Consider the following 25,800-nt stretch of genomic DNA (forward strand, 5'->3'; position numbering starts at 1 on the left):
TGGATACTAATCGAGGGCTGTATGTTGCATTCCTCTATCAGATAGTTACGAGTTTTAATGGATTAACTCTGAAAGAAAATGATGCCAAACAATGGATTCCAGACTAGGCTGCACTGTATTAGGGCCAACTGATAAACAAAGACTCTTAATGGAGTCACACACACAGACACGGATATGGACATGGACACACACACACACACACACACACACACACACACACACACACACACACACACACACACACACACACACACAAAGAGACCTATGCACGCAGACAGAGACACACACAGACACTATAGCACACACACCAGCACATCGTCTGCCTCCCTCCATGTGAGAACACTATATGCAACGATACCACACCACAGCAGATTGAAGGTTAGCTCAATGTTTTCCCCCCAAATCCAGTTCTCGTGAGTTCCAGACACAAAGAATAAGCTCTCATCAATATAAACATCAGATTGTACTCAGGGCATAACGACTCCTTGGCCTTTGACTCCATTCTGACCCAAAACTATACCATCTTTTGACATTCCGTCGTATATTGCTTCCTAGGAGCTATCCAGGAGTTTGGAGAGAAACCGGAAAGTGATTTTCCTGAATGGCCCCATTTATCCCAAACAATGTCCCGCATGGGTGTTGGGTGAAAGTATTAACATGGTACACATTTCAGCAGAGCCATCCATCAGCTTCCTGGCGTTGTGACGGAAACCCGGGCAGCATGCCCAGACTGGCCACCAGGGTGTCTCTACTGGGCTGGGAGTCAGTATCGAGGATGGTGACATACGCTGTGGGAAGCAGCCCACCAGACCGGGGTGGGGGTGGGTGAGGTTGAGGGGGGGAAACAACCGTATCATATCTGCCATGTGTGTCTACAGGTCCCACGTGGCTCTGATCACTCACAGCCCACACACCCTGACCCCACTACCCCCACACATCCCCAAGACACTACCACACTCACCCCTTCCTCCCAACTCACTCACTCTGATCAGTGTGTCTGTATGTGTCTGTGTGTGTGTGTGTGTGTGTGTGTGTGTGTGTGTGTGTGTGTGTGTGTGTGTGTGTGTGTGTGTGTGTGTGTGTGTGTGTGTGTGTGTGTGTATGTGTGTGTGTGTGTGTGTGTGTGTGTGCATGTTCGTGTGTGCATGTGTGTGTGTGTGTGTGTGTGCGTGTGTGTGTGCGTGTGTGTGTGCGTGTGTGTGTGTGTGTGTGTGTGTGTGTGTGTGTGTGTGTGTGTGTGTGTGTGTGTGTGTGCGTGTGTGTGTGCGTGTGTGTGTGCGTGTGTGTGTGTGTGTGTGTGTGTGTGTGTGTGTGTGCATGTTCGTGTGTGCATGTGTGTGTGTGTGTGTGTGTGTGTTTGTGAGTGTGTTTCTTCTCTCACACCTCCCCCAGTCACTACGACCACCAGCCCAACGCCCCACATCCCCCACGCACGCAGCAGCCCATATGTTTGGGACATGGAACAGTTGGAGAGGGCTGAGGGCTAAACTGGGTCGGGTACACCCAGATGGGTCACTGTGAGATGATGGCCAACAGAGAGCTGTGAGCGGGGGGCGGGGGGGGGGGGGGGTGGACTGCCTGCATAGGGGGTGTTGTGGTTGGTGACCTTGTATCTGACCTGAGCTGACATTTTGATATTCCACTGAAACTTAAACATACAACACAGACCTCAAGAACACAACCAGTCTTATTCCAAAACACAAAACTTTCGGTTTCCAGCTGGATCCCCGATAATATTTATACAAGATATACTGCTGAGCTTTCCTTCATAATGTGAAAATAATAATATGATATAAAAAAATAAGGAATCTTGAAACATTTACTAGAATCAATAGCAATATTGAAACGTCAATTTCAATGAAAATAAATAAACAAAACATATATTTATACCATGTTTCGTATGTGGTTTTTATATAATATATTGGTAGATGTTGAATTCCATCGAGCGAAGTTCCAGATGCAGAGTAAATTCAATGGCTTCAGATTTTGACAAAGATCGTCAAACATACCTATCCTTGAGCATAAAGACATCCAAAAAAATGAATACAGTTTGAAGATGTTCCAAAGAGAAAAAGATAAATCCTTCATTCCATCACAGACAGATATCCCCCCCCCCTCCCCTCCCCAACCATCCGATTGGTCCCCGTTTTGTTGGCTAATCAGATGAGGTATCCAGACACCCGGACCAGGCACCAGCACCAGCAGCAGCAACAGCAGCCAAGATGGCGTCCTCTGTGCTCGGCTCTGTGGGAGGCATGTGTTCCGGGAGGCAATCGTCTGTTCCCAGAGTTAAAACTATTGGATGAAAGTCAAGTTTGCAGCTGCAGCTCTGGAATAATTCATAGGCACCTCGGTGGCCGCGAGCAGCCACAGGTAGTTGATGAAGTGCCTCTGCCAAGACGCCCAACTGGCAAAGGCAACACGCAGCTGCCAGACGCCGCCACCGCCAGATGCCGGCGCTGACGTACCATGTGTTCCAAGGCTGGCCTGCCTGTGTATGTGTGTGTGTGTGTGTGTGTCTGTGTGAATGAGAGGCTTGCCAAGACATCCTCACATTGATGCCAGCCTGACACATATTCTCTTTTTCCCCATGGTTTTCCTTCCTCTCTCTCTCTCTCTCTCTCTCTCTTTCTCGCTCCACAGTGGGTTGTTCCTTTCCCGCTGTGTCAGAAGCAACTCTCCACAGTGAAGAAAGGGAGTTGGCGCCCGCTGGCGGCCATTTTGTCTGTGTGTGTGTCTGTTTTTGTGTGTGTGTGTGTGTGTGTGTGTGTGTGTGTGTGTGTGTGTGTGTGTGTGCGTGTGTGTGTGTGTGTGTGTGTGTGTGTGTGTGTGTGTGTGTGTGTGTGTGTGTGTGTGCGTGCGTGAGTTTTTCTGAATGTGTACGTGCGTATGATTGTGTCTCAAACACAGGAAGCGGTTTGTTGGCAGCCTTGAGAAGAAGCGGGTGCCATAGCCTTCTCTAGTTCTGCTAATCCCACCTCGGACAAACCCGAGCCACACGTCCTCCTTGAATTCAGGCCCCTGCTTCGGCAGAAACATATCTTCCCTCTCCAGATAGCTTCCATTACGGCTATGTCGCCGCCAGATACCGCTTGTCAAAAACATGGCCAAAATCCAAGTACCAAATTCCCTCCATAATGGTTTTGTCCCCGAGTAGTCCTATTCCATTGAGGGCGCCGTGCGCTTCATTTCAGGTCGTATCCTTTGACATCCATCGCTGCCAGCTGCGGCTGCGTTCAGATCGCGAGCCCAAAAGACCAGTCAGAAACCCTGCAGAACGGAGGATGTTTTGTGGAGATTAGAGAGCTGCTGGTGTAGCGTCCTCCTGATGGCGAATGGCAGCCCGTTGCTCTTTGACGATCCGACTACTGGAGAGAACGGAGGGGCGCGCGGCGAGACAAAGGCAGCCCGCCTCATTAGGAACATGCCATCCTCTCCGCAGTGTAGGGGGTTTGGGGAGGGAAGAGAAAACTTTTTGAACGAGTGCCATGTCTGTACCATTCTGCTATCTGAGGCCCGCCACTGCCAGCTGGCGGCTGAGTCTGCCCACTTGCACTGCCACGGTGATGGTGGTGGCGCTGGTGGAGGAGGAGGCAGCCGAGCCAGTTGGCACAGCAAGCCAGGGGGGTAGGTGTGTTGGGGGGGGCGGGGGGGTGCTGGCATGTGATCTGAGGACCGACACCAACAGCGCTCTGTGTGGTGGCTGCATGTCCACCATAACAACACCCACCTCCTCTCCTCCTCCCCATCTCTATCTCTATGACTTTGGCCTGCCCTCTGTGGTCTCAGTGAGGGAGGATCTCACTGTGATTGTCATTGAATGCGATCTTCTGATATAACACAGAAGCGGCAGATTGGACAGACTTTCAAGAAAGACGATACCAATTTATTTTGTAATGCTGTTTTTAGAAATATTAGCATTGTTTTTGGAAAGAAATAGAATGCTTGCTTTGCAACAACAACAAAAAATATATAGATGTATAATCACATATTAATAAAGACAGAATGCATGAAAGAAATTATTGAATCTATATATAAAGTAATGTTCTAGAAAATAGGAGGAAAAAAAAAGTACCTGTTGGCAACATCTTTTAACAGAACCATTTAAACGAGAGCATGTTCCCTTCCGGAAGAATATCTTTGACGCACTGTCCATCGCTAAATGAGTCCCCGTTGTTTGGGTAAGGTGAATTTCATTTATTTACCGACAGTTGATATCATGGGGCAAAGTGTGTACTAAAATAAGTAACGCTCGTTCATCTTTTAATTTCTCATTTATCAATCTTACGTTTTAGTTTTAAACTTGTATCGTCATTTCAATGTTATACTCCGTTCCTCACAAGTCAATTGATGACATCTTTATGATACACATTTAAATTACCCAATATCTCATTAATAAAGAGAATTTAAAAAATGTGCTTTTACTTGTTCACTTGTGTATTGAGAGAATAATAACTAGTTATGTTGGTTATGGTGAGAAACACACTGCATGGACAGGAGAGTAAACGTGGAACAAAACATTGCATATTTTGGTAAATCGTACATGATTACAGAATCATTTACGATCTTACATAATTGTCTCGAGTAGTGTGAACAATACAAATAATCTAAGTAAAAAGTTAGTTGGTTTTTCATTCAAATAAACGATTATTAAGTTATGCTTGCAAAACCTTTTTGTTTTTTTTAGATCTGTAAAACATCTAGCATGGGGGCCCTCGTGAGGACGTCGTCATCTCTTGCATCCTAGGACTTGAACGCAATGTCCTGCTTTATACTGTCAGGAATTGTCGGCGCCTGCCGTCCTCGCCCATGGACTCACTGCCACCTGCTCTGCCTCCCGGTTGCTTACTGCGCCCACTCTAAGCCAAGGTCACATCGCCAGCTGCATGTGAATACTACATACTTCACATCCAGCAATATTGGGGCCGCCTGGAGCTCTGGCCATGGCCCGGTGTTCCGCAGAGCATTGGCCTACGGAGACAGGCTGGCCATCGTCGACGACAGTGGCCGTCACAGCTACAAGCAACTGTACGGCTGCAGCCAGGGCCTCGCACATCAATTAAGCTCTGCCCTCCTTGGCTTTAGCCACGGTGACCTGCAAGGGAAACGTATTGCCTTCCTATGTGCCAACGATGTGTCATACACGGTGGCCCAGTGGGCCGTGTGGATGTGTGGAGGCGTGGCTGTCCCACTCTACCACAAGCACCCGGCATCCGAGCTGGAGTACATCATCTCAGACGCCCAGAGCTCCCTGCTGGTGGCTGGCCACCCCTACGCTGGCAAGCTACAGCCTCATGCCGACAAGCTTGGGCTGCCCTGCATTGCCCTCCCCTCTACCGCCGACCTAGGCTCACTGAAGCGGGCTGAGACCCCAGAGATGGAGCTGAATATCACGGACTGGGGCCAGAGACCCGCCATGATCATCTACACTAGTGGCACAACAGGCCGGCCCAAAGGAGTCCTACACACACATAGCAGCATTCAAGCTATGGTAAGAAATTCTTATTTGGGTTGGGTGTTTAACCTGATAGTGTGCTACCCATGTAGCTAACCCTAAACCATGTTCAATTCCATCCTTTCGAACTGTGCTACATGCAATTCCCTCTTTCTTCTTCCACCCTCTTTTCTTTAGCTCTCTCTTCATAATTCCTTTCCATAAAGCCTAGAAGGCCAATAGTTGAAAAAGTAAACTTGTATTGTGTTGCTACAATACAGACTGGGCCTTAAAGTGGTGCACGCATCATATTGCAAACGTCCAGGTTTTGACAAAGTATGCTTTAGAAACATGGTTGGGGATTATTTTGATTTGTTAACCTCCGGTAAACCAGTTTTTAAGGCATACCCATGCCATGCTTCAATAGTGACCAAGCTCACCATACCTCAATGTATGGAAGACTTCTATCCCTTTAATATATATTCTAATCTGCACTTTGCATTATGTCCATGTATTGTAGTGGTATTGCGTCGGACTCATGACCATGTGGTCGCTGGTTCAAGTCCAACCTCAACATTCTGTGAGAGATGGCATGACATCAAATAATATACCATAATGTCTAAGTATAAGACCAGCACTATACTCGTCATTCAGTAGGACCTTCACATGAAAACAAATGTCTTTCCATTTTAAATTTGCAAGCCATTTGGGCGATGCTTCAATCCTAAATCTCGCAGTACAATGAGTGAATATGTCCCCAGCGGGAATAGAGGAAACTGACTATCCCTTGGCCGTGTTTACGCAATGCTCTGTGTGTTAAAGCAAAACAGTGTCGATATGCGATGGCTCGGAATTAACACAGGGCTAATGTATGGAATGAAGCCAAGCTGACCACTGTATACATACACCCATCGCTTTATGTTTTAATAATAATGGGGGCTGTTAAGTTACATCACCATATGAATATGGTGTTCAGTTTTGAAAAATACAATCAAAATAATCAAGATGAGTTTAACTAAGTGTGACACAAGGGAAAATGCTGAGCTCATGTTTGTCTCCAATTAGATCTTCTGCTGTCCTCCTTGTGGAATACATTACCATCCAGGCTAATCTAAGGGAAAGCCCATAGGTACATTACATAGTTGTTTCACTTTTTGTTGTTTGTTTATGATGATCAGGTGCTTTAATGCCTTAGAATTACATTGGGCCATGTATTGCTCAGCTTAGCATGTTTAGGAATGACAAAGATCAAACATAACTAGATTATTAGTGTTTACATTTATTTGTGACCCTGTACCCTTTTACACTCATATTCTTTTCTAAATGTGTCTTCTGGTTTAACTGGAAAAGCTTTTTTAATACTGATTGTCGTTCCTTAACGACAATCTACAACCTTGTATTTAAAAGAGCTGTACAAATGATGTCGAGTTTTTTCTTAATGTTGTGTAAGTTATTCTTAAGTCTCTAGCTTCTAGACCATTTATGTCCCAAAGAGTGAAAGAAACTTAAAAGGAACATACAGAGATCTTTATGTCAGTGGTTAAGGAAGATATTTGAGAAAAAAGTTGTTTCCCTTTGTTCTCATCTTCCGTATGCAAGGCTTAATGTTAACCTGGCTATGTCCATCCTACTATCGGGTTGGTGTTGATATCACAGTTTTTATCACGTCTTGTTGAGCAAATATTTTTGCCGTTATTTGCCATTTGTGAAGTTTCAGGAAAATTCAGATGATTAAGGCCCAATCCCATTTCTACCCCTTACCCCTTCCCCTTACCCCTCCCCCCTTAGAAATGAGATTGGGACTAAATCCTCTCCCTCTACTCCCCCTCAGGTCCAGGGCATGGTCTCAGCGTGGGCGTGGTCCAAGGATGACGTCATCCTACACACCTTGCCCTTGCACCACGTGCATGGCATTGTGAACAAGCTGTTGTGCCCACTGTGGGTTGGAGCCACCTGCATCATGCTGCCAGACTTCCAGCCACACAAGGTTCATTCCTCCAGTCTAACTTCTCTTCTGTCCAATCTCTCCATCTCTCATCCTCTCGCTGCTTCACTGCTGCTGTCTCTGCCCATCTTTCATTAACTTTAATTAGGGTGGGAGAGGGTCATTAATTGTTTTGTATGTATTTCCTATGATTAGTGTACATCAGTTAACAGTCCCAGGACCGGGAAGAATTAAGAACATGACAAGTATTGCAACAACACAGAAGAATAAATCTGAATTTTATTGACAAAGCAATATCCAAAATATCTAACATAAATGGATATCCCTCTATCAGAAGTCCCTCCCTCTCTCAACTTTTGGGATAAGTATAAAATCAAATTATAATTGAAAGTAAGGTAAGAGACGGTCAATGTTAGGTTAGTAATTTTCAGGTATTGGATAATAAAACAATTTTTATATTATGGTATAGATGGATTTCTGGGCAGCATCACAACAGATGGGTGGATGCAACCAAAGACAACAGTTAAACAACCACCACGATGGCGAGGATTTATTGTGCCATTAACTGTGGCAATCTCAAAAAACATGGATAAAAAATGTTTACATACCATGGTGTATACTCTCTTTAAAATGCAGTACACTTTTAAAATCAGAAAAGTTATGGATCCAAGTCTTTACAAGGCCAGATTCGAGTCGTAATCGAATGATTTGTATGCATGTAGGTTTCTCAAATGGATACACCAGGCTTCTCTATCATTACATTACATTTATTTGCTTTTATCCAAGGCGAAGTACCATAAATGCATTCGAAGATACAACCTGAAAAGAAGAATAAGATAGAGAATTATTATATTATTAACTCATTCCTTTGTCTATTATTATTATAATTATTACTATCAGATATATTTCTTTCATGAGCGAAGATGCAGTCTGAACAGATGAGTTTTCATTCTTCGACGGAAGATTGGTTGTGTTTCAGCTGTCCTGATGTCAGTGGGGAGCTTGTTCCAGGACATCCAACAATCAAGATTTTGTTGAGTGGCAGCTGGGGTCCCCATGTAGTGAGGGAGAGAGAAGTGGGTGGGCTGGGGTGTATGGTTTGACCATGTCTTTGATGTAGGATGGGCCGTAAGCATTCACAGCACAGTAGGCAAATACCTTTTGAATGGATTCGATCAGCCTGTGTGCAGGGCTGCTCGATTATGGGAAAAATCATAATCACGATTATTTTGGTCAATATTGTAATCACGATTATTCAAACGATTATCTTTGAGTCTGAAAACGTGTTGTATTTATTCACCAAGTCTCTCCCAAAATAAAAACGTTGTAACTGAGAACTTTGAAATTACGCCTTAAAAAAATACACAAAATGGTCAAAAATAAAATGTTCCAATCTAAAATGATATACAGATATGTGTCCAGCTGTTCTGACCTTTCTATAAATCATTAAAATAAAAATAAAAAAATAATAATAATAATTAACAAAAAATCGGATAACTCGATTATGTTAATTTTCTGATCGTTTGACGCTAAAATCGTAATCGCGATCAAAATTCGATTAATCGCCCAGCCCTAGCCTGTGTGCAGGGTGCGAAGAAGTGTTTCAGTGCGGGAGTACTTTGTAGGTTGAAGACCAGCAGCTGCAGAGAAAGAACCTGTTGGTTCTCTGTGTCAAATGATGCGGACATTTCCAGCAGAATGACTACGGAGAGGGAGCCTGTTTTAGCAGAGTGACGTTTCTCTGTGACCACAATGGGGCCCTCTCAGTTGGGTGGCCTGCCTTGAATCCAGACTGGTAAGGGTGGAGTACCGGTAGATTCTTCCAATAGAATTATACAGAAATTGAAAATGAAGTGTTTTGGAAATATATGGTTGAAGAAAGAAAGGTCAGTACATTTTGCATCAGGGGGGTTGAGTGTGGGTTTCTTGAAAATAAGGTTTACTCTTGCTGCTTTAGCCTCTCCAACACCCCCTCCCCTAAACTTCTGAATTTACTAAAACAGTGATCGAATCTCAAGGGTAGAAACAATCAACAAGAAATTTATTTTAAAACCAAAAATCCTTTGTTAGTTTTTTACATCCAAATTGCATTTGATTGCATTTAACCAATTGCATTATCCAATGCCTGGGCACCATCTTGCGAACATTCACTGTGTTTACAATAAATGTATAGTAACTAAGAGAGGGTTTTTGCTGGGTGTCCTTTAATTCTATTCAACTGGATGGGGTCAGAAGGGCGGGTTGTTGTTCTGCGCTGGGAAGTACCCAGTGATGGAGTGGTGAAAGTTTAAGGAAATTAACAATTATATATAGGCCAGGAGGTGTGAGTAGGTTGCTGGGGAAAGGAGGAGCATATGTATTTTTCAATTCCACTTATAGGGGACATATTATGAAAACTACAAAAAAAATACTGGGATTTCGGGTGTTGTTTTAGGTCTCTGGTGCTGCCACACGTTGAACGTTTGGTTGATTATGCTGTTGAGAAAGTATTAGTGAACTGGACGATATATTTTCAATGAAATTCTAGTTGATGACTCTTCGTAGTGACTCCTCGTCCACAAGGAGTTGCTTCCCACCTTCACTTAGGTACACAAGCTCCCTTACCACGACAACGTAACATTCACACAGTCGTTTTTTCAGCTTAACAGCCTAACCCTAACACTAAATAATGCACTAATTAAAAATAACTAGCTGTATGTGACGAAGTAAAACATAATTCGACGATTTGGCGAGGGGCAGTCGAGCCATAGGCCCTAACCTACCTAAACACACAGGACAACGGGGAATAACTCTGGCAAAAGAAACATGCCAATAGGTTCTAGCAGGGGCAACTGCATAGGCATGTGCAACTGAGTCCATATCTGAAGTACTTGCACCTTCCAGTAAAGTCCTTGGTGCACCCATATTTGGTCAACTTCCAACAACTACACGCAATAGGTGGAAGTGGATTCCAGAAAACTTTCCAAACCTCGTCCTGTTCCACCCGTCCCCATATGGACTGGCTCGGCATTTGTGGATGTCACTTTGATGCCTCTCCCCACACGTATCCAGCCTCATAAGCATGTTTGGCATGCTCTTTGAGTGCTGCTTGAGTTGATGGGACCAATTCATTGTGTCTTTTGCTTTCTGGCTAAGAGATTAAGTCTGGCCTCGTTCATAGCTGTGACATCGCTGTACCTGTCATACATTAGCACAGCAAATCTCGCCAAAGCTCGACAGGTCACTATCCGCCACTGCAGAGGGACATTCGCAGAGTCTAGCAAATGTGTTTGAGACCTCATCACACACATTCCATGTTTTCCAGGAAGACATTGATTTGCCATGAAAGGATGACACAGTGTCCACTGAAGGCATGGAAGAAAAGGACACCACTTGTTTTCTCTGGTCCTATGGCTGAAACCACCTTGTGTGTTAGGATCCATCTTGTCTTCTCTCCTTTGCCAAAAGCCACCAACATTTTCTCAAAGCCAAGTGGCATCAAAAAGGGCATAAGAGTACGATCGTGCTCTGTTGAAGCTCGTCTGAATGAGTTTTTCCTTGGTGTCCTGCTGTCTCTAAGAAAAAGTACTAAGAAAAACCACCACTATTACCCATCAACTCAACTAAGTACCTTGTAGTTGTAACTGTTTTAGGTTGGTAATAACTCAGATATAATTGTGTACTTCCTAGGAAAGTAGGCAACCAATTCTTAGAAACACCTCTTCCATTGCCCATCAATTCAAGTTACAATTCTAGTTACCCAAGGTTTCTGTTGGTAACAGCCGAAGTTTAATTATATACTATCTAGAACTGAACATAGTACTTTCCAATAAATTACTTTTTCTTACAGAGTTAATGTGCATAGCTAAACCCATTTCTATAGGTTTTATTCGATTTACCTTAGAAACGATGGAATTGTTTTTATTTAAGTTGAACAATTACAGCAATAACCAGTGGTTTGTAGTCCTCGGCCCTTCTAGCAGGCCAGCAAATTTCTGCTGACATGACGTCAAATGCGTAATTTGTCCTCAGGTCAGGAGAAATGAAAGGAGGATAGCTGGGCCAAGGGAAGACTGGGTTAGACTGAGGAAGAAAAAACTTTTTTTTATTTTATAATAGCGATTTTATAATAATAGAACGCCGGTTCTGTATCGGTGAAGTATCCCTTTAACGGTAGAGCCACCTGTTCTTCTGAATGTGTAAATAAGTTCAGCATAAAGAAGGAAGAGTGTAAAGGAACATGGAATAAATGAGACGAGACTTCACCAAAGTATCAGTGGGATTGCTGTTTAATGTAATGAGTAAGGTCGACGCCTTCTTAATCGAGCATTAGGGAAAGGAGCTATAATGGATGATACCATAGATAGACTGTATGGATAATACAAACTCAATAACAATTTAACACAATGCATAATTGAATGTAATCCTTCATTCTGTGATACGCTCTGCACGTATCCATATGCACAGATCAATGTCCTTATTTAGCCTTTATTGTGAGTCAGGGCAATTTAAATACTAGTTATGTTAAAGCAGGACTAACATACATTTTCTCTGAAAAAAAATGGTGTTGTGGTTCTTACAATCTCCAAATTTAGGGTTAATGGCGTCTTACCGCCGAGCGGTTTGGCATGTTTCTATTGAGTGTCTCGGATTAATTGTTTACCTATCCCCGGAGATGCATTTACGCATTTCAGTCTTGTATAACCCTCCCACAAATGATAATGGATTTTATTAAAAAACTAGATTGCCGAACTCGGACAAACTCGTAATACCGAAACAGGATTTACTAACTTTCGAACAGGAACGTAGCGGAGTAACATGGAACGAAGTTCTGCAAAGTGCTGACCCGAATACATGTTGTAGTGAACTTATGAATGCTATAGACAAAATTATTAAGTACCTCAAAAGGCCAAAAAAATCGAATGGGAAGAATTCCCTTCCGTCGGTTGAATCATCCATTCAACAGCTAATGAAAGAACGCGTTCTTGCGCTCAAGGCTTGTTTAAAGAGTCATACAAATACAGGCTTAGCCCTATACAAGAACTACGTACGTCTAAAGCAACATATTATGTTACGCTAATAACAGAGGCTAAGGGTAACAACTAATTTATCATTAATAAAATCAAAGAAAGCTCAAAGCATGGTGCAAGAACTCAAAATAGAGATCACACCCTCTCAGACAATGGAACAATTGTGCAGGCACTCAATGACTATGAGTGCCTGAAATTTACGTTTAATGCTGGATGCTCATCTTAAATTTGACAAGCATGTAAAGAAAATTAGCAAAACTGAACTTATTTACTTAATCAGAGAATGTTTGAAGCAGCTAAAATATATGTACATGCAATTATCCTCTCGCACCTCGACTACTGTGTGAATGCATGGTCGCAGGCAAGTCCTGGAGTCAAACCTCTGGAGAGACTCTACAACCACGCATTAAGACCTTAGATAAGAGGCCGATAAGATCCCACCACTGTGACGTCCTAGGGGACTTGAACATGCTCAGCCTTGACAATTACATAGCTCTATCTAACATCAACCTAATTCATAAGTGTTTACATGTTCAGGCCCCGCAGGCTCTCTGTGACTTGATCCAAGCGATGCAGGCCGCAGGGCGGTCCAATAGAGGTGCTGCTGCAGGGAACTGTAAGGTAGTTAATACATGGAATAGTATCCGCACCGAGCTCAAGGCAATTCATGGTCATAAACAATTCAAGGGCTAACTGAAGGAGCTGGATTGTGCACAATCCACATGACTCGTATCTGTCCCTATCAAATAAACAATAACTAACTAAATAAACATTCACACAGACCCACACCAACACACACATCACCCCACACACACAAAAGTCCTCCCAAACACGTATACCAAACACATACTTCCACCTCCCCCCCCCCCCCCCCCCCCCCCCGGTGGTTCCTGGGCTGTCAGCCAGGCCGTGTGGGGCGCCTGATGGATGGCCCTGTGGTGGCTCGCTATCTGATCGGCGTGACGCTCCACTGCAGCTTAAGGAGCTGATCAATCGATGAGCCGACAGTGAGCAATGAGACCACTTGTTCAGTCCAGGGAGGGGGGGGGGGTTGTGTGTATGTGTGTGTGTGTGTTTGCGTCAGTCTTTTCGGGGGGGAAAGGTTGCTGAAGGTATTAAGCAAGGGAGATGGGGGGGGAGTGTGTGTGTGTGTGTGTCTGTGGGGTCACATGAGCAGAGAGTTTCTTCGACTGGCTAGGTCATTTATGTGCTGGTGTCTGTTTGTGTGTGTCGTATATTGTGCAGTTCTGTCTGGCACACGGGGGCTTTTATCGAACCAAGGACTTGTGTGATGGTGTCGCTGGTTGTCACGACGATAAAGGTTTGATTGAAGGTTTAGCGCTGGCTTCCTGACAAGGTGTCCGTCAACGGTGTGCTCTGCTGAAGAGCTCCCATGGCAGCCCTCCTACCGCTCCCCTCGTGACCTTGTTTAAAAAAAAACATGAACAAAACGCAGAGCGAGGCTCGCTCCTTGCCCCCGGGAGCTGGGCTTCTCCCTGTCCTTGTGAAGTTACAGCGCGGTGATGAGCTGATCGATAGACCGGCCTAGGAGTGGACTCTCTCATTGATTTCTACTTCTCCCCTCCCAACTGCCTCTTCCCCCTCTTCTCCATCATAAGGGGGAGGGGTTTCAATGGGCTGTGAATTCCTGTGGAGGCTAGCTGATCTAAGGTCAGAAAGGTGTTTAGAACCTCTTTATCTTTAGAAGAGGTGATGGAGGTGAGATTCAGTGGCCCACCAACGTTCATCTCTGATGGCACTTATTGTACAGCAATAAAATGCCTAGTGCTTCCTAGATATGAAAACTCTTCTATTGTAGGTATATTTATTCCATTTTTACATACTGTAGGTGAGGGATTTTGTTTGTTCAAGGTCATCACCTGTTTTCTTCAGGCTTATGTTCAGTCCTATTTGTTGGGCAAATCTGTTGACACAGGATGTTTTTTCTGTTGGTGGGTATGGGAAACCAGTGCCAAGTCGTCGGCAAAGTCTAGGTCTTCAAGTGTTGTGAATAGTGTCCTTCTGATGCCTCTAGGTTGATCTTTGCATCACCCAGTCTATGACGGTATTGAAGAGTTCTTTCATTTTTGTTCCTGTTAGATATACCCAGCAGTTGTTCCCGAGTTTCATGGCCTGGGCTATATGCAAAACAAGGATATTTTGAGCGTTGGTGAGTTGGTCTGTGTGCATTAACTTACCTGCGTTTGTGTGGTCAAGCTCTCTTTTTCCTCAAGTCCAAGAGGGTGACTGCACCGCAAAGCTAATAAAAACCAAAGAAATTGCTTAATATGACCCTTTCAATGCCTAGCTAAACAAACACCAACAGGACTTATGACCCTGCAATCTCCCACACCTGGACCAATTGTATCTTATGATCGTCTCCCTTGGCTACAAAACCCGTGAGCTAGCAAGTTAGCCAAGGCCTACAGCTGACCAACGAAACCCTTTGCACATTTAAACAGGTAGCAAGTTAGCCGAGGCCTACAGAAAGACATTTTCACACAATATAAACTTGCAAGTTATCCAAGGTCTACAGCTGACTAATCAAGAAATGTGAATGCTAGAATGTAAGGTATCTTTAGCATCAGGTGTATGCTTAGCTGCAACCAATAACTACGCACTTGGACATTCAGCAGTAGGTACCTTGCTTGTGTTAAACAGAAGAAATCCGCAGAAGCAAATTAAATAAAGCAACAATTAATTAATAAAGCAAATTAACAGGTTAGGTGATCCTGATTCTACAGTACCCAGTTGTTCACAATGTCTATCTGTATCACAATGATCCGTATCTGGAAAACCTGTTTTTGCTATCTGGGAACAGGTAATCCCTTATACTATTGAGCCAGTTTTTAAGAGCAACATTGGATTGGATCACCTTGATACAGATAAAAACGTTTCAGGATTACCAAATCCGAATTACCATTTCCGGATAACCAGTACTCTAAATGGGACTAGCCTACGTATCAAAATGTAGCCTACTGGCTATTTAAAGAACAACGAGTAGAATAGTAATTGTTGTGCTTTTTAATCTAGGTGTTATTTGATTAGACAGAAAAGGGCACAATAAAACTCGCGAAATATTCCCTTCCATTTCCTATATTATATATTTAAAAAAAAGACAGCATAACAAGTATCACAAATCAAATTAACGTCCAATGCGTACTATTTTCAAATCGAGTGTAGAATATAAATAAATGTGTATCTATATATATATTTAGATATTTGTACAATATATAAATGTTTTCATTGCACCAGTTTTGTTGGAAACAAAGTTATCCCAATCCTATTAAAACTTTTTGAACAACACATACGGAAGGTTTGATCCAGATCTAAACCAAGATTGGATTGCATGTTCTAATCCGAATTCAGAATAATTATTTTTCCTTTGAACAACCTTTTTTCAAGATTTGATCCAATCCGCTCTAATTCAATCAGATTACTTTTGACCAACAGAGCCCAAATTGTAAAGCTCCAGCAATGAACTATGCCCCAGCCAGGAAGTAGTCCCCTGTTAAATGAGGTAACGGACATTTAAAAATATTTATTTAAAGCGCTGATACTTTATTTCATCCTCCTTTTGAAGTCCACATGAGAGCGATTTGCCTTCGCACCGACTTCGACAACGTCTTCTCAACATGGGAATAGCAAAACCAAACTCCACCGCCCTAGCCACGAGGTCGGACTTCTACTTCCGTGATTTCTTGATGTAACAAAATCAAGGAACTAAATGCCTCCAAACGGACTGTTTCAGACAGTTCAGGAGATGTGTGTTCTTTGGAGGAGAGGAACTCCCCCTGGCATGGACGTCGTATTTGAGCAGACCTTATACATGGATAAAAAAGCTTTATCACACTAAAGAAAGGGGGAAAAGCATAATCTTACCCCTTTAAAAATACGCTGTGACAAGCAGAGAGCTACACACCACTCCTAAACTTCCTATGTTAGGAGGATATAAAACTATGAAGAATAGAAGTTACAGTAGGATGGAAGAGGGGCCTACGTGATGTCTTCAGAGTAAGTTGATAACTGGATATTGGTAGTTCTTTACATTAGGATTTAGCCAGTAAGACTATCCCGTGGAGGGTGGTGGCTAATTCATGATCATCTCTTCTTTACGATGTAGAACCCAGCAGAACATGGAAGCTGACTCATTTCTTGATCTGGAGGTTGTCTAGCTCCTGGTATTATTTCAGGAAATCCTGCATTGGAGAAGGCCAGTTTCTCCATCTGGGGGTGTTGTCCAGCTCGTTCCCAGTGTAGGTCTGTTCAGGATTCAGTGAGCAGCTCTGGTGTGTGTGAGTGGTCCATTCCCCAGGTACAACAGTTCTGTGATGGACATAAATTGCCTTCCTGCCTCTTAGAAGCGGCTCACTGGAGGCCTCAATGTGTGTGTGTGTGTGTGTGTGTGCGTGTGCGTGCGTGCGTGCGTGCATGCAATCTGTGAGTGTGTGGGCACGTGTTCATGCGCTTTTGTAAGGGTGTACACGTGCATTGTGTGTTTAGGTTTTTCCGAGAGAGAACGGGAGACAAAGATAGACAACAGAGAGAAAAGATGTCATGGAGAGGGGGTTAGTGAACAAGGGAGAGATCAGAGATGGAGAGAGTGGAGATGAAGGTTTAAAAAAACAAAGAGAATTTGAGGTGAAGGAAGAAATTGCATGTGCGTGCGAGGGTTGTTGTCAGCAAGTGTGTCTTTTTGTGTTTATTAAGGAACCACATTGCACATCACCTCCCTGTCTGACTATTAATTGGCCGATGGGACATGAAATTTGGGCTCATTTGCATAATATAGATTCAGGCTCATCCATTCTGTCACGTCACCCTCTCCCATCGAGCTACCCAGCATGCATAGCAGCAGCCGTGATGTATTTCCAATACAAATCACATTTTGAAACTTCATTAGTCGATCCCTTGTGCCCCTTACTCTCCCCCTCCCTCTTCCTCTTTTTTATTTCAGTCTCTCTCTCACTTTTCTTCCCCCTTTTTCCTCACTCGCTATTTTTCTTTCAGGTTCCAACCCAATCATTACCTCATCTTTTTTACAACTTTCCTTCTCTCTCTCTCACACTGTCTTTCACTCTACTCAAAAGGAAAGCGTTATTGCCTTTCTGACCCTGCCAACATATATTGACATAATTTACATAAAGCAGATGATGAATAATTAAACAAAGGAGAATGTTATAGTACTAATACATTAAAAACTACAAAACAGCCAAAAGTGTATAAAAAAAAGTTCATTATGAAGGTATACAAGATATATCTATAAATATATTCAGCTTTTTATGTAAAGGGTTGAACAATATGCAATAGTGATAAAACTTTGATTGTATTTATCTGGTACTGGACATTTTGGGAGTCAGAGCAGCAGAAGTACAGGATGGTAAAATATTGAATATGAAATGTATACATATATACACAGATGTATACAAAGAAAACACAAATATACGACAAATATCTCAGTCAAGATAAAATAAGAAATTATATTAATATTTATAAAATGATAATATGTGATATGTAGAAAAGAACCATCATAATACTTGGTAGAATAGTCTCTCAAACATAGTCTCTCACTCTGTCTTTCTCTCCAGGTTTGGGAGAGGCTATTGAGCTCTGAGGCGCCAAGGGTAAACGTGTTTATGGCCGTTCCCACTGTCTACTCCAAGCTGATCCTCCACTACAAGCAGCATCTGACACAGCCCAACGTCAGGGACTACATCAGGGCTGTTTGTCAGGAACGCATCAGGTTGGATACTGGGGGATACGGGGTAGGAGACTAGGGGGTAGGGGACCAAGAGAGGTGTGTGTGTGTGTGTGTGTGTGTGTGTGTGTGTGTGTGTGTGTGTGTGTGTGTGTGTGTGTGTGTGTGTGTGTGTGTGTGTGTGTGTGTGTGTGTGTGTGTGTGTGTGTGTGAAAGAGAGTTCCTTGAGATGTGTGTCTGTGCTTTATTCCTGGCCTGTTGTATTCCCCTGTTTGTATGTGTAGGCTGATGGTTTCCGGTTCTGCCGCTCTGCCCATACCGGTTCTCCAGAGCTGGGAGCAGATCAGCGGACACACCTTGCTGGAGCGCTATGGAATGACGGAGGTCGGCATGGCTCTGTCTAACCCCCTGCTGGGTCCCCGTACACCAGGTACACACCCTGTCTAACCCCCTGCTGGGTCCCCATACACCAGGTACACACCCTGTCTAACCCCCTGCTGGGTCCTCATACACCAGGTACACACAACCTGTCTAACCCCCTGCTGGGTCCTCATATACCAGGTACACACACCCTGTCTGACCCCCTGCTGGGTCCTCTCAAACACTCACAGACAGACATTTTAGAAGTGACTTAGAATCTTCAACGATTCAAATCTTAAATTGTGTGTGTGTGTTAAGGTGCGTTCACACCGAAAGAGAAGCACATCTTTGGTGCGGCGGTATTGCATACAATGCAAGTCAATGCAAAGACGCAAATATACACATATTTCTCGCAATGCGTCACCAGCGCCGCAAATGGCCCTAATGACGTGAATGGTGCAACATTTACGTAATTCTACTTGCACAAATACGCAAATTTGCCTCATACACATGTTCAATTAAGTTCAAATATTTCAACCTCTGCCCGAGATTCCTGTGAGGGTGTTTCATTATCCATATGTGAAGGCCCTCAGCCTCTGGGAACGCTTCACGTCAACTCATCAGTTGAGGTAGAGGCAGCCATCATAAGAATTGCCAAATATGGGATGACCTAATTATTGTTCATTCGTTTGGACGTTGAATATTCAAATAGAAATTACAGGTTATTAATGGACTGGGTTGTTCTGACTTCGGTTATCGTTGATTTGGTGAAAAAGGTTCATGATTAACATCGTCTTTTACAGTGTTGTAGAGTTCAGGAAAAGCTTCGTTAAAGATGGCCTTTGAACCACTAAAGAGGGGCATTTTACAGTGTAATAAAATCCAAAGGCGTAATAAAATACAACAGCCTAAAATGCAGTGTTAAAGCTTTACTCCGTTTTAACTGTCATTTTTAATCGATACATGTCTACAGTGAGGGGGGAGGGTTTTTTTTGACCCCTTTGGCCGTCCATACACTTACTTACTCCTACTTCCGCTCAGTTGTATGGATGTTCCCACTGCAGCCACAAGGTGTGTGTGTGTGTGTGTGTGTGTGTGTGTGTGTGTGTGTGTGTGTGTGTGTGTGTGTGTGTGTGTGTGTGTGTGTGTGTGTGTGTGTGTGTGTGTGTGTGTGTGTGTGTGTGTGTGTCCATCCATGCTGACCAGAAGTTGGTACTACCAGGGCTGTACATTTCTGGCCGGGTGGTCAATTGGTTGGTCGATGTGCACTAGTTTGATCAAACCGTCATTGGTTGAACAATTGCTGGTTTTGCTTTACAAAGGGCATCAGCGCTACTGAATCAATTAATTTCAGGGGCAGGAAGGAAATATGCAGAACAACTATAAGACTTACAAGACAGGGGGTCAAAACAACCCCGTTTCCATAACTGAACCCGCACAACCTAATGGAGACTGATTCGTTCCCTTCCTGAACATGTACTCTGTTCCTTACTAAGTGATACCACGTCAGAGAGGTTGTCAGTGTGGTTGCATTTTGTTAAAAAAGGAAGACGATAAAAAATAATGGGAGCATATCATTTAACATTTTAATTGTGTGCAATGCTCAACTTTCATTTTGGAAACTGAAACGGCCTTGAGTTTAAATGAGTATAAACATATCAGAATTTGCACCATGGTGTACATAGCAGTGCCATCCATTGGGACACATTATATTAAACACAGAACAAGATCTAAATCAAATCTTCCGATCTGTGTTGTCCTTCTAATATGCAATGCTGCCCGATGCGGCACTCTGTGGCTTGTCTGGTGTGCCACCCACTTTTCAATGAAACTCGTATTTTAAGCATTAACCAAGTCGGACTCAGACCAAGAGTAGATCTGAAACACACTGGCTTCCTCCAAACAGTGTTAACGTTATATTTAGGCTAACAGGTTGAGCAGAATGCAATGTGGCTGACTAAGTTAATCCTATTGACTATTCGATTGTCCAAAGAGTTTGTCAAATTTCAGTGAACAAAGATTCCTTTGGTTGACTACAGCAATAAATAAGTATGTCGCTATGGAAAAGTCAAGCTATGGCCCTGGAATTGATTATTCTGCAGTCTTTGATGATTTAGGGAAAAGGGTCTGTTTTTATCTGATGTCTGGCTTTATTTACTTTTAGAACAATTTGAGATGCCAATGGCGATACTCCAGAAGACACTTATTCAATCACCTTGTTGGCAGAAATATATATTTTATATATTATATAATTATAATATTATATATTTTCAATTTGTTTACCATGCCAGCCACCAAGTTAACATGTTAAAATACGTAATATTATTCAGTTGGGGTAGCCAACTTTATTTGAAGGGCTCATTTTCATAATTTCCTTTTCTGCCGTTATTAAGCAGTGCGTGGACACTGTTTTATATTTTAAGCCTGGGAGCGGCTGATATTTGGTGGGTGGTGTAGTAGTGATGGTGATGGAGGAGATGTGTAGGGAGTTGGAGGACTAGGATGATATACAGTGCCAATCAGAGTTGGAGCGTTGTGAATCAATAGAAAGCAGTAGAGACACTGTTTAATCAGAACCACTATTTGCTGAGCACTGGCTTGTGAAATTAGCCTTAAGGCAGACACACCGTCGCATACACACATTGACTCAGGCCGTTGGGCCTGCTGTCTGTCCTTTGTATCTTACCCTTTATTACTTATTATTAATAATATTATTATTATTACATCAGTCGCACACATTTGCACACATGCATTCACAGACATTTATATTCACATAGTTATACTTATATACTATACTTATACTTAATACACATATCTGACACAGACAGCAGACTTGGTCAATACCAGGTTAAACAAGTCATAGCTTTTTCTCCATGATTAAGGTGGGCTAAGCTACAAAGCTCAAAGTCAACGCCAGAAAGCATCTCTTCTGAACTTCCTGAAACAGCGTGTTTGCAGTCAGCCTGCAGTCTTGCGATATGATGATATTAGAATGTGAATGATAATATGTCTGATCAATCTGCCTTGACAGAGATCGTCTGTTTGTTAAAGTACTATGGCTCGTCCAAACATCCAAAGTTGTTTTCTCAGCCAAATCTTGAATCAGAATTTCTTCATCAAGGGTTATTACTTTTAATAGGTTTAGGTTAAGCTTCTTGGACACTTATAGTATAACGCCACGGTGTGGTGGAATCATTTTCACCAGCCCGAGAGGGTTATGTTTTCCCTGCCTTTAGTGAGTCCTTTTTTTTGTCTTGTTTTTTATGTCCTTTAAGCGCAGAAAGGACAATATAAACGTGATGGGGACAGAGAGGCGGAAGCAGCGGTCCAAGTCCACATGGGTCTAGCAGTGGAACCTGCTGGACCTGACCAGCTGTCAGCCCTCGTTATGCCGCACTTTAACACCGTCATTTCAGTCTTCAGTTAGCACCGCTATCTTCTCTTACCCACGGTTAATAGCCTGTGTAAGCCTTCTGCAATGAATGTAGGCCTATTAGAATTTGCTGCAGACAAGAACTACAGCATGATCTAAAAGCTTTCATTATGTTGTCTCCAGCCGGAGAGCAGATAACTGCTCTCATGCATGTGCTGTATGAGACAATTTAGCTTTTAGAACGCCCCCACCTAATTACGACAAATCAGAGCGCATCTCTCTATATTTAAGACCATATTTTTTTGCGTTTGGTTGTATTGGTATTTATGGTATGATTATGGTTTTACGTCAAGAATGTGCAGAAGGTCCTCTGCAATGGATGTCCCCATGTTGCGCTGCCATTGGTTTTATAAAATATACACCTTGCTCAGTCAATGACCACACAGTTATTGCCATGATCTAGAGAAATCGCTGTTAGAAAGTTACATCTGAAATATAAGATAGCAACAACATCACTAATGACCACTGTTGAACGTCCTGCTCCAGTCTTGGTAAGGACACTGTTTGATGGCAAACTGATTGTTTGGCCTGAATTTATGATTCGGTATCAGACTCTATCAGGCTGAACCGAAGCCATTAATAACGGCAATGTTCATGAAACGAACAACGTAATATGAAACCTTTCAATCTAAATTGTTCAAACATTAAAGGAGACATATTATGGTGTTTTCCCAACAAGTAATTATAGTATTTGAGTTCCAGAAAACTTGTTTTTGAAGGAAAAAAAATCTCGCCTACCGCTATTCCCCTCTGGCGTCTGTAGCTTTAATGCAAATTAGCTGCTACCCATTGACCAATTAGCTGTCCGACTGAACCACAGCATGGAGGCGAAGATAGAAGATTATATAGATATAGCGCTCCTGGAGCGCTATATCTATATAAAATAATATAATATAATATATTATGTATGGGTATATAATATTATATCTAATATCACGGCCAAAAGCTATGTGCGCCTCGGATGATATTATGAATCATAAAGACTGCCTCTGACGTCTCTGGCACTTCCACAACAAGTAAAGACTCTTAGTGGGGGATGTCTCGGCCATGGTTGAGAAGAATTGGGGGAAAGGAAGTTTGGCCTTGACTCTCTGAAGTCCATGAACCGCGTCATGGAGGAGAAAGGGATTGTACTCCGGGAGCTGAGCTGCCGGACTGCCGCCGAGCTCCCCGCGCTGGAGCTGCCGGACTGCCGCCGAAGCTTCGGTGGCACCGCTAGAGATGCCGGACAGTCCGGCCTCCGTCGAAGCCGTCCGGCCGCTCCGGTGGTGTAGTCCGGGAGCTGAACTGCCGCCGAAGCTTTCCGGCTGCTCCGGCGGGTGTCCTCCGGGAGCTGAAAAGTTTGGCAGGGGTACCTCGGCTGCAGTCCGGTAGAGAAAGGGATTGTACTCCCCGAGCTGAGCTGCCGCCGAGTTCCCCCCGCCGGAGCTGCTCGTAAGCTGGTCCACAAAATCTTAGCTATGCTCTGATTGGAGGGGAGTGGGGAAGTGGGAGGTAATATTCAACTGTGCCCCGTTCCTACGTAGGAGGAGGCGCCGAAACTGACTCGCTCATTTGGTAACTGTAGTCTTGGTTCTTTCAGAAATGCATATCTCACTCAAAAAATGTACAGACTATTTCAAAGTTTGTATGCGTGTGGGAGCAGCAAAGACCCAAAACAACACCCCAAATCCCAGGAAAAGTGTTGTTTTCATAATATGTCCCCTTTTAATTTTTACATTTCTGTTATGATTCACACACAAAATGCCAGCATTTTCTCCATTAACATGCTGGGATGGTCAAGTAGAACTAGAAGTGCTTGTCCAATCGGGTAAATTTTATATATATTTGAAAGTTATTCAAAATGCTTCAGCTTTTTAAGCAACAAGTATTTGATATATCATATGTCATAAATATTTTACTTGTTTACAATGACAATGTATTTTATTTGATATTCACTTTATACGGCAGGCTCCTTGCTTTACCCTACATTGAATGTTTATCGGTTATACTGTGTGTGTGTGTGTGTGTGTGTGTGTGTGTGTGTGTGTGTGTGTGTGTGTGTGTGTGTGTGTGTGTGTGTGTGTGTGTGTGTGTGTGTGTGTGTGTGTGTGTGTGTGTGTGTGTGTGTTCATGACAGGTGCGGTTGGAGTTCCGCTACCTGGCGTAGAGGTCCGCATCGTCCTGGATAACGGTAGCAGCATCATCGTTGTTGCTGAAGGCAACCACAGAAACTGCCAGGTAATGACATCTGTACACCTGTTTCGCCAGTAGGTCACTTTCTGGGGTAGGTCGTTTAGAGCTGGATGGGGATGGTACCTTGATAACAAATGTATACAATTACCTATCCCACAATAATCACAATAAGATGTGAATGATGATTATAGTTTGAATACTACCACAAACACTCACTTTCACACCTCCTTTCTTTCACACACACATACACACACACACACATGCACACAAACAAACACACTCTAAGAAGTCTTTGTGTGGGTCTGTCTGCAGGTGTGTCCAGGTCTTGAGGGGAAGGAAGGCGATCTGTTAGTCCGAGGTGAGACTGTATTTAAGGAGTACTGGAACAAACCACAAGAGACCAAGGAGTCCTTCACGGCTGATGGATGGTTCAAAACAGGTACACACACCACACCACTAAACCATACTACTCTGTGTTGCAGTGGCGTATAGTGTGCAAATTGATTCGCTTTTTTTATAAACGTTTTTTTTATTTACTTGTACTTATACTTTAAATATTTAAGTACATATAATATCAGAAAATAACTTTTGATCCTTAAGTACAGTTAATATCAGATACTTTAAGACTTTTATTCAAGTAGTATTTTATTGGGTGACTTTGACTTTACCAGATGAATTTTCTTGGAAGATATCTGTACTTTTAGTGTGTGGCTTTCGGGTACTTCTTCCACCACTGCTGTGTTGTATACCACACAAATCTACTTCAGGATACCTGCATCCGTACCCACAACCTGGTGGCACGCAATTTTGTGTTCATGCTCATGAAAATAAATCGTGTCCCAGCGCACGATTGTCTGACTTTTCGTGCTACACAGAACAAAATGTGAAGCAGCTCAGCTGCAAAACTTACAGGTTCCATGGCATTGTACTTTATTGAAGGTGGAGGGTGGGGGTGTGGCCCTGAGCAGCTTGCGGCCACGGTACCATGCGCTAAAGTTTACAGTGAATGTATCGCAATGGCTCGGATTCACAATATCATCCGGAGTCGCACACAGTTTCTGGCGGATTGTTATATATACAACCCACTATAAAGGCAGTTGTTTGAAATTTCAAAATGTGATCATTGACTCTATTACTATGTCTTACATTTCTTGGATAATGAAGGCTTGCACCAGCCGCACATGATAACTTCTCAGCTTTATAGAACATTTTTGAAATCGCCAAATTACTTGGTAATGAACTTGTAATCTTGTAAACTTTCATATTCCTCACAGCTGACTATTTTATGATCATTCTTATGTCAATGAACATAAATGGCGTTATTTTGCCTTTATAATTATTAATCCCGCCAAATTATACACTTAAGCGGTCATGTTTGGAACACAGTTTATGCATCTTTCTACTTGTTGCATTGAGGGTTGCTTGTTATATGACTAATGCATTTTTAACTGTACCTTAAAAACAGGTGCACTTTCTGGATAGTCTGCTTCTGTTCCTGGGACATTTTTCTTGAAAAACATTAATCATGTCACCTGTCTTAAAGGTCCTCCTCAACTGTTATGTTTGCAAAGAAAAATTTTCATTGGCATTGCTAATACTAAATATTGCATTAATGCATTATATTCATACAATTTCAATTGCTACCATGTCCTTTCTGCTGGGACTTCCAAATTCCCATCTTGGATTATTAAAGTATAATTGGGTGTAAGCAGCGAAGCTGCGAGACAACCTTTTGTTTTCGTATGA

At 42.9% G+C, this 25,800-nt stretch overlaps 1 protein-coding gene across 3 annotated transcripts in view; it reads left to right on the forward strand.

Annotated features, from left to right (window-relative positions):
- Positions 1 to 4,134: 4,134 nt before the first annotated feature.
- The window catches only part of acsf3 (acyl-CoA synthetase family member 3), a 36,714-nt gene continuing 15,048 nt past the window's right edge, over positions 4,135 to 25,800 (forward strand). Inside the window, exons 1-7 of one of the 3 annotated variants that reach the window (XM_030377211.1) lie at positions 4,135 to 4,181; positions 4,688 to 5,491; positions 7,266 to 7,421; positions 17,977 to 18,131; positions 18,371 to 18,516; positions 23,999 to 24,099; positions 24,367 to 24,493. In XM_030377211.1, the coding sequence (XP_030233071.1) occupies positions 4,760 to 5,491; positions 7,266 to 7,421; positions 17,977 to 18,131; positions 18,371 to 18,516; positions 23,999 to 24,099; positions 24,367 to 24,493 (1,417 nt within the window). In that variant the 5' untranslated portion in view covers positions 4,135 to 4,181; positions 4,688 to 4,759. Of the gene's footprint in view, positions 4,182 to 4,222; positions 4,246 to 4,687; positions 5,492 to 6,545; positions 6,564 to 7,265; positions 7,422 to 17,976; positions 18,132 to 18,370; positions 18,517 to 23,998; positions 24,100 to 24,366; positions 24,494 to 25,800 lie in introns of those variants that run through there. The other 2 variants (XM_030377212.1, XM_030377213.1) reach the window with 2 other exon arrangements.

The sequence above is a fragment of the Gadus morhua genome, chromosome 14, assembly GCF_902167405.1.
Source record: "Gadus morhua chromosome 14, gadMor3.0, whole genome shotgun sequence".
NCBI lineage: Eukaryota > Metazoa > Chordata > Actinopteri > Gadiformes > Gadidae > Gadus > Gadus morhua.